Genomic DNA, 14,072 nt, shown 5'->3' on the forward strand with positions numbered 1-14,072 from the left:
CTATCTAAGGTAATGTGTGAAGCTTTTTGGATGAATTCCCTCACTTAATCTAAAAACAATTTTAGAAGATAGGTATTATTAATTCCCATGTTAATGGTAGGTAAACTAAAGCCCAGAGTGGCTATTTGCCCAACGTCACCCAGCTAGCAAACAGCAGGAATGGAATTTCGAACTGCAAACTCCAAAGACCATGTTCTTAACCTGAAGAATGAACTGCTTAAATTCATGATGTCTTTATTATTATTACTATTTACTTCTTTGGCTACGTTGGGTCTTAGTTACAGCACATAGGATCTTCACTGTAGCATACCAATCCTTTCACTGCAGCGCATGAACTCTAACAGCAGCATGTGAGCTGAGCTGCTGTGGGATCTTAGCTCCCAACCAGGGATCGAACCTGTGTCCCTGCATCACGAGACTGATTCTTAACCACTGGACCACAAGGGAAGTCTCCAATTAATGATGACTTTATCTGTAAGTATTTTAAACTAAAATTTTCATGTAAAACATCTTGAGAGTTGTTTATCCCCAAATATAAACTATATCACTGATTTAGGCTCCATGATTTCTTTATTCCATATCTTAATATAATAATTTTCTCATCTTAATAAATATCTATGCATCTTGATCAGAAGTACCATACAAAGCTATCAAACAATGGGGAAAAAATGACTTTGACCAGAAGTCTCAACATACTCAAGTTAGACATTCAAGGAAGCCTTCCATGCAGTAAGAGAAAAGAAAGTACTTTGGGCCACATTTTACATTCTCTATAATACCCCTGAGGAATTAGAAGATTTCATTTTAGAAAATATTGGTTTGGTTTCATACTTAAAGGTAGAAATGGCATAACTATAGAAGGACCACTGGCACCTAGAAAACAGCCTTGGAAGGCAACAGAATGCCTAACCCCCAAATATTCCTTATAATCTCAGCTCTGACCCAAACTTGACATCACATAAGGGAAGTTCTGAGGCTCTTCATGTGGTTATAAAATACAAAGAAAGCATAGTAGAAAAGGCAAGAAACTAATGGCATAAAGGCAATAAAGGCAGTTCAGTGTTTCTCGGCTCTCCACCAACTTCCACAGAATCACATGGCAGAAAGCTTCCTGTCATATGACAACAATAAGGAGAACAGATTCAAACTGGAGAGGGACAATCAAGGGCATTCACCCACCACCCTGCGCCTTGGTCACTCAGTTGGTTACCTTCAGTAAGAAAGATCGTGAGAAAAAAATTTGTTTCCAAAAAGAAGTTGAGTGATGATCACGGTTTTTACATCATCAAAGCAAAAGTAAAGCTTTTGACTTAAATAATAGGAGAATGCAAAGGGCAAGATAGACAAACAGAGGTATAGCTGAGAACTGAGCAGAAAGGCTTAGTTTCTCTTCTATTTTCTATTCTTCTGGACTAAGAACTAAAAGTTACCACGCAGTCATAAAAGCCTGGCACACAGAGCACAGCAGAAATTATTATTTTTTATTACGTAAAGGGCAGTGGCCAAGAGCAGCCCTTCTGTTAACAGCAAAGAGGTGCAGGTAAACACATAAGCACTGCTACCATGAAGTAGAGATTTTTGTTTTAACAAAATCTATATTTATATGATTATATTTCCTATGGTTGAGAGCGGCTATAATTAATGGATTTCCCTCCTTCTCCTAATGCAGCCATTTGTCAATTCAAATACAGAATGTCCAATCAATTTTGATGTATTTAGTAAGCAATTTGTCAAATGGTGCTATAATCCAGTTAATATATTAATTCTTGGCATGGAGAGAGCTCTGCCATCTACCTGGTTTTCCATAGCTGGTGTGGAGTGAAAAATCTGTGCTGGAACTCAACGCTCACTCTCTAGAGGTGACACCTCTGTGTCCGGGCATCAGGAAGCACGGCACAGTTCATCACTTAATAGGGAAACTGCTTTGCCGAACTAGACACCTGGAGTCGACTGGACAGTGTAGCTGCCAGTTCACTGTACTAAACTGGGTTTCTTTGAGTGCCTGTGTGTCTCATATATTTTAAAAAATTGATCAAGCCAACATACGTGACACTAAATGCAAAGTAAGCTTCTGAGAGAGGAACAAGGCTTTATTAATGAAATGTATGCATCTTAAACTTAAAAAATACTTCATATGTTTCTTCATATGAACTGGTAAAGAAGTGGCTCTCAATCTTTTATTTTCCCTATCCCAACATCCTTCAGGTAAACGACTGATTCCTATTAGTATTCAACAAGACACTATACTAAGGCCACATAGGAACCAGTGGTCAAGATTCTTAGAAGGCCCTCTTCAGTATACACAGTGTGATGCTCTGAACATGACAGTTTTCTTACTTCATTATTGGATAAGATATAAATATATATTTCATCCAAAAGTCACTATGGTATCTCCATCTTTTTCCTACATCTGTCTATGTACTGGGGGCTGGAGAAACAGTAGCAGAGATTTCAAGCAGGTGGCCCAAATTTATATGATAGAATGAATCTGGGTTAGAGAGATAAAGGAAGGATCAAATTCTTTCTCCAGCTTTCTAGTGGGATATTCAATCCCTACCAGTTTGGGCAGAGCAGGGAATAAAAGAGAGATTTTCAATGTATCACAGATAACTTCCATGGGCATGTTTGGCAAATACTTTCCAAAAATGATGAATCTATCCATTCACTGTATCCAAATCTTTCCACATTTCTCTATCAGGAAATGCACTAGCAGAGATGAAGGCAAATCCTTTCTAGAACACAAAACTGAAAAACAAGGCAAAAAAATTTCATGTTGTTGTATGACAGAAACCAGCACAACATGTAAAGCAATTATCACCCAATTAAAACTAAACTTTTTAAAAAACAGAAGAAGAAAGAAAGAAAAGAGGAAAGGATATTGCATTCATAGTCCAGACATTATGCTCCCCTTAGCCCATTTAGGAACCATGAGCGAGCAAACTGCCAGAGCGGTTTGGCACAAGGCTGTGTATTTAAAAACCTGCCATGTACACTAGTCCTCCAGACTACCAGACGTCCCATTGTTCGATGTGTCTGCTGAGAAAGGTGCCCTATGTGTCAGAAAAGCACACTGAATCTTTTTCAATGACCCAGGGGGCAGAGGTCACGTATTATAAATGGATAATGAGACCTAATGCAGTGCTGCGAGTATGGACAATGAAAGGGTCTATCCATAGCCCCTGGTGGATTGGTCATTCAGGCTTTTATTTCCTCTGCACACTTAATGGAGTCAAACAATTGACAGAAATTCTATAGAGAAGGCTGGAACTGGGAAAAACAACTGTATCCTAACTCTGATAGACAGATACAAAGAGTGACCCTGAAATGGCGCCAGAACTCCCATCACCACTGACAGAGCAGACTGCTGTAGCATTCCCCCTAAATTCTCATTTAGCCATTTGTTAGCAATTAACCTTCCTGATGGAAGTGATGGTGCATCAAACTACAAGCTCCCACCAACAACAACCCATTACATTACTGCAGGTGAGCAGATCAGACCATTCTCTTTTGGCCCCTTATTTTTGGAGAAAAGGGCAAACAGATCCCCCCACACCCTCCATCTTGTATCCCCACTACCCAATTAACAAAAAGCAGATTCAGAGGTATCAGTATCTGAACAGAAGAACTTTAAACTCTGGTAAAGTGAAAGTGTTAGTCGCTCAGTCATGTGCAACTCTTGACAACCGCATGGACTGTAGCCTGCCAGGCTCCTCTGTCCATGGAATGCTCCAGGCAAGAATACTGCAGTGGGTAGCCATTCCCTTCTCCAGGAGATCTTCCCACCAGGGACTGAACCTGGGTCTGCATTGCAGGCAGATTCTTTACCATCTGAGCAACTAAACTCTGGTGGGATAGAGTAAATGACATCAGAAGCAGTGGTACTCATGGACTAGAGGCTTTATGACCAATAGATCACTTTTCTTTAATCTATCAGAAGCAATGTTCTACCCCAGCCAAATCTGCCAATTCAATGGCAATGAATATTGACAGCATAAATGGAAACGAACATACTCAATTGTACCTGGGGAAAAGAAAGCATGTCATAAAACAAAGGAACAGTAAGTTGTAATAACACTCCTAATTCTGTAAAATGAAAAAAGACATCTAAAAGAACACAACAACCCTCTATAATAACTTTTCTTTTGTTTCATTTCAATTTTAAAAAACAATTACAACAGGATGGTGCTGTGACATAAGAACTTTTTTCCTCCCATATGATGAACACTAAAGCAAATGATGGAAATAATAAGATGTAATTAAAAATTAAGTCTAGGTCATTATGTTGTAATAGAAAGGACTTTTGATGCTGAAACTTCTCAACAATAAATAAACAATGACAGAGAAACCCAACCAACTCTTCCACAGGTATGAAGATCTATGTAAAGATACAGGTATCAATAAAAAGCATGTATCCCATGAACACAAAGGGAAAGAAAGTACACTGAACTTTTTGATAAACTATATATTTTCATTGAGGAAGAAAATGTATTGAATTTCATAATGTTCCTCAAGTTATACAGCATATATATGGCTAAATTCAGGGTCAATATTTCTCAAACAGATAATACGTCTCTTAGAGAAAAACACCCTTTCACTAAAATCATTTCTCTAAGGAAGGACATATGTCAGTTGATAAAATTAAGTATAAATAAGAGAATCCACCAAATATAATTCAATATGAAGTGGTGTTTTAAGTACTGCAAATATTCAGACCTAGATAGAACAGTATGACACACCCAATGACCCAACAATGGACTATAAATACTCTATAAATAAGTCCTACATTACAAGTTTCCTCTACAGGAGAAAAACATTTCTTTCTTTCCCCTTCCACCCTACCAACTCTTGGGCAAATATTTATTATGGACAATGCAAGGAAACATTGTTGAGTACCTCTACCATACTTGGTACATACCACAACAGCGATGCAATCCAGGATGTTAGGTTAAATCTAACGTGACACTCTAAAGAGAGCGGTCAGAAAATTACTGCATGTTTAATTGCTTTTCCAGGGCACTGATGATGACCACGGTAGAGGAGACCAGTACTTTTTTCATCCTTTTTGTACCAGAATCTTCAAAATAGATCACCATTGTATTGTAAAACCAATAAAACGAGATAGTGAAATACTCTAAAAATGTCTTCACTCTAAACCTAAAAGTGTGATTTTATTACAAGGAAAAGCATTTCCTATTTTTACTCTCATAGTTGTACCTGGTAGGCCAGCAGCACAAATTTAGGTCAGAATCAAGATCTCTAGAATCTAACCTTAAATATGCTGCCTACTTGTGTTTTTCATAGTTCTAAAGTGTTAGCTGCTCAGTCGTGTCCAACTCTTTACAAACCCAAGGGACTGTAGCCCACCAGGCTCCTCTCTCTATGGCATTCTCCAGGCAATAATATTGAAGTGGGTTGTCATTCCCTTCTTCAGGGGATGTTTCCAACCCAGGGATCAAACCTGGCACTCCTGCACTGTAGGCAGATTCTTTATCTGAGCCACCAGGAAAGTCCTTCAAGCCCTTCACAGTTCTAGGTAAAAGACAAATGTCAATACTAGCTTCAGGTATTATCTACTTCATTATACATAAAGACTTAAACAAAAGTGCTAGTGAAGTCCAAGTGATCAGTAAAACAACATTTTTAAAAAAATATATCAACAGACAGTCTAGCTATTCAAAAGTAACATTTCAGGTGGATTTTTTGAGTGATTTACACTGAGTTTTTAAATGTTATGCTGTCTAAATCATAATGAAACCTCATCTCTTCCCTCTAAATTCTCTCTGGGATAAAATTATTTCAGAGAAAGTTTACATCAGTTACTGATTATAATCCGAAAAATCTCAGAAAGGAGCTCAAATCTATAAATACACATATGGAGTATATATAGATGGAGTTTCTGAGTTATCTCCAAGAACCTACCGAATATTATCGCCACACTTTATTACTTTGCCAACAAAGGTCCTTACAGTCAAAGCTATGGTTTTTCCAGTAGTTAATTATGTATGGATGTGAGAGTTGGACCATAAAGAAGTCTGAGTGCCAAAGAATTGATGCTTTTAAACTGTGGTGTTGGAGAAGACTCTTGAGAGTCCCTTGGATTGCAAGGAGATCAAACCAGTCAATCCTAAAGGAAATCAGTCCTGAATATTCATTGAAAGGACTGATGCTAAGGCTGAAGCTCCAATACTTTGGCCTGCTGATACAAAGAGCCAACTCACTGGAAAAGACTTTGATGCTGGGAAAGACTGAAGGCAGGAGAAGAGGACGAGACAGTTCGATGTCATCACTAACTCAATGGACAGGAGTTTGAGCAAGCTCTCAGAGATAGAAGGACAGGGAAGCCTGGCATGCTGCAGTCCACGGTGTCTCAAAGAGTCGGAGGTGACTGTGTGACTGAACAACAACAAATATACTACATGCACCAAAACAGAGGCAACACTGTAATCAGCAATTCTTTCTCCTGCTCAGGGCAATATATTTCTCTTAATGTTTCAGTGAATGATATAACCTTTTGTTCAAGCCAGTCATCTATTTCTCTTTACTTTTCTTCAGTAACCTCATATAGTCCCAAATCCTACAGATGCAACTTGTTCAATTTCTCCAAAATTCAGCCACTTCTCTCTATCCCCACTAAGAATTAACTTTTTCCTTCTTTAATTAGCCCTAAGCAAAAGGTTATTTTTTGAACCATCCATAACAAAGCTTAAAAATAAACAAAGAAAGAACAAAATTTATTCCAAGTAACTTGAGAAGGCCAAAGGAGAAGAGGGTGGCTGAGGATGAGATGGTTGGATGGCATCACCAATTCAATGGACACGAACTTGGGCAAACTCCAGGAGATGGTGAGGGACAGAGAGGCGTGGTGTGCTGCAGTCCGTGCGGTCGCTGAGTCAGACACAACTTTGTGACTGAACACCAACAACAGCTTGAGTACCTCTTAGGAATAGAGAATAATCCTCTAGTCAGTAATGTGAAACTAAAACTGCCCAGCATCCTATCAAAAATCATTAGGTACACAAAAATGCAGGATGGCACACCGAGAAGAAAAAAAAAATCAGTCAATAGAAACACTCCCCAACAATACCAGGGTGAAAAGAGTTAGCACACAAGGATTCTAAAGCAGCTATTACAAAATAAATGCTCTATATGTTCAAACGTACATGGTGAAGAAAGAAATGAAAGACATAAAAGAACATCCAGATGGCACTGGATGAAAAATATGGTATCTGAAATGACAAATGTGTTGACTAAACTAGCACACTAGACAGAGCAGAAGAGATGATAATATATATATAAATACACAGAAATACAAACTATACAAAATCAAACAGAGTGAAGGAAAGAGAATTTTTTAACTGAGCAAAGAATCAGTGAGTTGGGAAAATATCAAGTGATGAACATACATATAACTGCAGTCAGAAAAGGAGCAAAGAGGAATGATAGAAAAAAAATTGAAGATATAACTGCATTAAAATTTTCAAATCTGATGAAAACTAAAATCCCACAAATCAAATAATCTCCAAGGAGAAGAACACCATACCACAATTTTATAATTTAATTACTTTCCCATCTGATCTTTACCATTTCCTTTCTTGTGCTATAATTCACTCTACTTTTGCTAGTTTCCTAATATGAAAGCAGACGCCAGTGATTTCATTTTATAACATGGGCATTTAGTCCTATGAATTTCACCCTGAGTACCATTTTAGTGCCATCCCACAAATTTTTCATTTTTTCTCCAAAGTTTTTATTTTTAAATAACTATAGATTCCTATCAAGTTGCTAAAATAGTACAACGAAGGTCTGCACAGCCTTCACCTAGTTTCAAAACCAGGAAAGTATCATTGGTACAATCCAGCGACCTTATTCAGATTTCACTAGTTTTTCACATACAATTTTACATATACTCATTTTGTGGTGAGAGTGTGAGGGGGTGTTTATATGTAATTCTATTCCATTTTATCACACATTTATCTGTATAACCTCTGCTTCAATCAAGATACAGAACTGTTCCACAAAGATCTACTGAATTCTTTATGGTCATATTCAACCCTCCCTCTTACTCTGTCTCTCTACAGGATGCCCTTGAGAATCATCCAACTTGTGGCATGTATTTATACTTCAACCTACTATTCTTTTCTCCCTGAATAGTAGTCTAAGATAGGGATGTGTTCTGTTTTTATTTTCATTCAGCTAAAAATATCCTGATTTCCCCTTTGATTTCTCCTATGAACCATGTATCATGTAGAAGTGTATTGTTTACTTTCCATATATTCGTAGATTTTCCAGAGATCTGTTAATCATTTCTAATTTAATTCCATTGTGTTCCCAGAATATACATACTCTGTATAACTTGAAAGCTTTTAAATTTATTGGGACTTGTTTTATGGCCCGGAAGAAGGTCTGCGCACTTGAAAAGAATGCACACGCTTCTGTTGTTGGGTGGAGTGCTCTACTTCGTCTAATAGTAATGTAGCAAGTGAGAGTTTAAAGTGGGTTTTCCCAGACTAGTGGCTGCCAAGGGGGTGGGGATTGAGGCAGGAATGGAGTTAGTGGATATAAGCTTTTTTTTTTTTTCCCAGATATAAGCTTTTATATATAAATGGGTAAACACCAAGGTCTTACTGGAGAGCACAGAGAACTATAATAAGTAACCGATGATAAATCATAATGAAAAAGAATATTTTAAAAAGGAATGTATATATATGTATCAATATAACCGAATCCCTTTGCTGTAAAGCAGAAATTAACACAACATTATAAACCAACAGCTGTTGCAGTTCTTCAGTTGCTAAGTCATATCTGACTCTGCAACCCCATGAACTTCAGGAAATACATGTCAATAAAAATCAACTATATATCGATAAAAAATATATCGATTTTAAAAAGTGAGTTTCTCCTAAGCAGCATATAACTGGGTTTTATTTTTTGACCCAACTTGACAATCTCTGACTTGTCCAGTATTTAGGCCATTTATAACATGAGTACTGATGATGCTAAGGGTTACACCAACTTGCTTATTCTTAACATTTTACTTCCTTTTTCAGCCCTTGGCTTTGCTTTTTATTTCATCATACATCTTTAACAACACAGTTTGCCTCCAAATGATGTTAAAGTCAGACATACAATAAAAACCTTACAATAGTATAGCTCCATTTCCCACTCTCCTGGCTTTTATACTACTCTTGTCACACACACATATGTGTTTTAAAGACCACAGTACATTCACACTATTTTTGTGTTAACAGTCAATTATATTTGAAAGATAGTTAAATAATTAACAAAAACCCCATATACAGGTCTTAACCATTTTCACTGTGTATCAAAGCTATGCACGCATCTTGCATGATCCTTTGTTACCATTTAACAAAGAAAACTCAGTAAACTTAGGGAGGAACTTCTCACATACCCATGGATTATCTTAGAAGTTCAAAGCCTGACCTATCCCCAACAAAGCTAGTTAATGTCAGCAATTTAAAAATACTGCTGCTGCCAAATCACCTGAAAGAAAAGGAGGAAACATTATTTTTTGCCCAAATAAAACTTCCCCAGTTTAACTCCGTAAGCCCTGTTTTTAATTTACAATTTGGGAAGCTCGGAAACAGACTAAAGAAAAAGTATTATCTACTTTGGGATCACATTCAAAGCTGGTTGATATGTTAGTCTCGTCTTTGTTTTTGGCAAAGGAATACACTGAAATAAAACGCCTATTTTAGAAAAGGTTAACTATAGTTATGTATTTTTTCTGAAGGAAAAAAAAAATCCTGTTACCACAAAATAACTAATCATCACTATTGTAATCTTTTTATAAATGATTCCCAAGATTTCTTATGACCCAGGCAAAACTTTTTTTTTAATATTAGATTCTTAACTTTTACCCTCACTGAGCTAGATAGCAAGATTAGACTACCATCTGCATATCTTCTTTACACACATAAACTAATCAATCTACTCAAACCATATGACTTTTTTGGCTTATTCTAAACAGCAATTTCTTATGGCTCACCCTAATAACAAAGAAGCAAATTCCACCTCCAAAGTGACCTTGTAAGGGGCAGGTTCATATGAGTCAATTTATACACCAAAGTTGTTCAATTTTGAATCATTCCATTCAATTAGTACGGGTAGTAAACGTGACTAGAGTTAAGAATACAAAATCTGGAGTTTTCACTTACTTCACTATATTTAGGTAAGAAGTCTTTAATGTTCAGGCACGTTTCCCTTTCCCTACCCAGCAGTGACCCTTAGGCCACATATGCAGAACTTTTGTTTATCAAATAGTGGTGTACTTGTTATGATTACAGGGCTGGAAGGGGAGGTGGGGATTCCTTGCTAAACATCCTGCTCTCCTAGTCTCTTCTCCCTGCGACAAAGTGTCTTTCGCATTTCCATTTACATCATTCTTTGTCCAGTATTATTACAACTTCCGGAGTTTGTACAAGTCTACTTCACTAGATCCACAGATTCAGACACAACCAAAGAAAATGCTGGTGACGCTAGCGAAGTCTGCATTAGTTTTACTCCAAATGATTATATTTGGAGATACTTTCAGTACTCTATTATCAATAGTCTGCAGATTTTCAACATGGTCAAGTAAAACAAAAACTTCCTGCCGCCAGGTACAATATCATCTTTTCAAATGGTTTCAGTAAGGGAAATGGAGAGAAGGCAAGAAGGTAGTAACAAAGTCTTCTTCAGAAGGTTCTAACCTGCATAAAGATGGGCTCAACAGATGGGCAGGTAAAGGTACTCTCTCTAAACCGGCTCCAGCATTGCTTTAACCAGTTATATTTCAGCTTTTACTCCCCTGATGCAGATGTCCATGTTTTGAATGTTTAATTTCTTCAGTCGTGAAATATACTAGTTTGTCCAGGACTCTAAATCAAATAGCCTTTTTCTTAAAAAAAAAAAAAAAATTTTTGGCTGCACTGTGGCAGGTGGGACCTTCAGTGCGTCACTCTAGATCTTTCACTGTGGCACACAGACAATGGTTGTGAAGTGCAGGCTCAGTAGTTGCGGTACTGTGAGCTCAGTTGCTCCATGGCATGTGGGATCTTACTTCCCCAACCAGGGATCAAACCTATGTTCCCTGAATTGCAAGGCAGATTCTTAACCCTGGACCACCAGGGATGTCCCTCAACAGCCTTTCTTTATGTAAGAAAATGTGACTTCAAAATTCAGGCTAAATCTGTGTCTCTGCTGTCAATGTAAATACTTATTACAGAATCACCTATCTCTGCGATTCATAGGGTCACAAAGAGTCGGACACGACTGAGCGACTGAACTGAACTGAGGTGTTTTTTAAATTAAGTTATATCTATAGTAACATTTCACTGGATAAGAGGAAACATAACAATTATGTAACCTAGATATAGGACTCACATATTAGTCTGTCACTTAGACAACAGATCTGGCAACAAGGTCAAGATCACAGATTCAGACTAGGTATTCCATTGTTAAATCCCTGAAGTCTATTAATTGAAAATATTTATTTATTTCTGAAATAAGAAAGAAAGGTTCAGAATGATGCTTAGCATCACTGCATTGACCACAGTAACATATTTATAAGAGCAAGTATTACTATTGACACTTTATACTTATCAAGTTAATGAGAGGTGGTCTGGAACTAGAAACTTGGCCTTTTCATCCTTATTCCTATGCTAGTCCATCTGGAATTCAAAACATCTAACATGACATGCATTATATTACGTATTTTATTTAGAAATCAAACAATCATCAGTGACTATTTCAAATTGCCTAATTTTGTTCTAGTCCAACTGTGCAACATCTCACAGGTTTATTCTGTCTTCTCTGTAAAAGCCTTAATAAACACCCTCCCCTCTTGCTCCAGTATCACGTAGCCACTACACCTCTTCCCTATTACTGAACCTCTTCTTACAACACTGCCAGTGTGTTCTTTCTAAGCTGAAATTCTGATGGTGTTGTTGCAATGTTTGGAAACGACTGACAGCTTGGGCTACAGTGGCGTTTCTTCAGTCACGCACCTGGGGGGTTTTGTAGTTCTAAGAATTGGACAAAGGTGTTTAGAGCTGTTAAAATAAAGTTAGCTTAACTCACTGGAACAAATAAGTCAAGGAAAAGAGACAGCTGCATTTTTTTTTTTTTTTTGAAATTTTGCCTGTATCTTTTTCTACATGTTTGGAACTTGCTACTGTTTGTCTACTGTAACAGACTTGTCAAAATAACTAAAGAGGACTTTCCTGGGGGTCCAATGGTAAATGAAGGGAACATGAGTTCAATCCCTGGTCTGGGAAGAGCCCTTATGCCACAGAGCAACTAAGCCCATGTGAAACAACTGCTAGGGCACTAGTGTGCCCGAGACCCCATTCTCTGCAACAAGAGAAGCCAGTGTAGTGAGAAACCTGCATACGGCTATGAGTAGCCCCTGCTCAGCTCAGCTAGGGAAAGCCCACCTGCAGCAATGCAGACCCAGTGCAGCCAAAAAGAAATAAAAAGTATATTCAAAAATAACTAAACAAAGAAAACTGGTATTAACGCCGAAATAGTCAACTATACTTAATTCAACAATTAACTATTTTTACCTCTGTAGAGAGGTATGGGAAAATGTTCCTATAAACATTGACATGATATATCAATATATGTTTTTTCCAAGTCATATGACAGAGTTAAATATATGCTGAGATAACCTAGAACCTAAGAACTTTTATATACTCTGCTTCTTAAACCAGAAAACCACTTACTATCCCTCTGTAAACAATTTAGCAACTTAAGCCACTGCCTTCACAATTCCATGTATAACCCTTCATTGATGACCTGTCTCACTTTCTTCTATGTTTTGATAAAACATCTGTCTCCTGAATTAGATACTGAATTCACTGAGGACAGAAGCAACATACTACTCTCATTTAAACCACGAGTTCCTGACACAGAGACGTCATTCAATAAATACATGCTGGACGAATCAGTGAATTCAATCGTATAAGAGAAATGAAACCACCGATTATTTGTTACAATTATGGAGCTTCATAACTTTACTGCAAAGTCAGTACATTTCCTCTGTTTCTAGTATAACATATGATACATTATAAACATAAAATTGTTTCACAAATTTTTTACTTCATACTGTATAACGCAACCAGGCAAGAAAATAAGTCTGACAGAATAAAACTCCATTAAAAACATGTCAGTGTTGATTTACAGAAAATTTCCTAAAAGCGTACAGTACTCAGAGCCATTTATTTAAATTAAGGATTCAATGAATTCTACAGAATTGCATTATGATTGTAAAGAATTTTTAATTCTATGACCGTAAGCTGGATAATAAATATTAAATTATCTTTTCCGGTCTCACCTACAAAGAAGGCTGTTTCTAGTTCAACGTATACTTTTTTCTCCTTAAGTAAAAAAAGAACCCAGATCAAAAGTAAACAAAATCCTTATGGAGCTGCAATCACTACTTCAATGATGCAAAACAATCCTACAAAGCAAAAAGCCTGCTAATAACAATTTCCACAGCAAAAAGTGTGTGACTTCTTTTTATGTCAGAAACAGATTCCAATTTTTATTATATCCTAGAATCTTTATTTTTTTTTTAAAATTTGGGGAATACCCACCAGATATTCTCTATCAATTTATATAAAAGTAAGGGTATATGTCATGACCAGGGAACATAAACATCCAGAGCGACAATTAATGTGTGCTAAAGCTTATGATGTATCGTATTAAAATATCTTCCTTGCCTCCATCAGATTGTTTATGGCCTCTGGCCTATGTACCACTGGTAATATGCATGCTTACATTAAAAGTCAGCATTTTAAGATGAAAGCTCAAAATAGTGTATGGAAGGAAAAAATCAAGAACTACTCACAGCCAGCAAGCAGGAACTGGTAATACTGTACTGCGTCTGCAGCGAGGAGCAGAGGGTGGTTTGCATTAAATGGTGGCTGCAATTCATTCCATTGAGGAGTTCTAAGGAAATAACAGAAGACTATTAATATTCAGGCTTAATAGATGGAATATAAATCATTATCACTGTCACCACTTATAGACACTGATATAAACTCACACTATCATTTTAATCATTAAAATGA

The 14,072-nt window shown here is 37.0% G+C and overlaps 1 protein-coding gene across 8 annotated transcripts in view; it reads right to left on the reverse strand.

The window, feature by feature from the left end:
• The window catches only part of BCAS3 (BCAS3, microtubule associated cell migration factor), a 592,226-nt gene that overhangs the window by 302,663 nt on the left and 275,491 nt on the right, over positions 1 to 14,072 (reverse strand). For all 8 annotated transcript variants that reach the window (XM_005693141.3, XM_005693143.3, XM_005693140.3 and 5 more), the window contains one exon: positions 13,850 to 13,950. In XM_005693141.3, the coding sequence (XP_005693198.1) occupies positions 13,850 to 13,950 (101 nt within the window). The remainder of the gene's footprint in view (positions 1 to 13,849; positions 13,951 to 14,072) is intronic.

The sequence above is a fragment of the Capra hircus genome, chromosome 19 (genome assembly GCF_001704415.2).
Source record: "Capra hircus breed San Clemente chromosome 19, ASM170441v1, whole genome shotgun sequence".
In the NCBI taxonomy this organism is placed as follows: Eukaryota; Metazoa; Chordata; class Mammalia; order Artiodactyla; family Bovidae; genus Capra; species Capra hircus.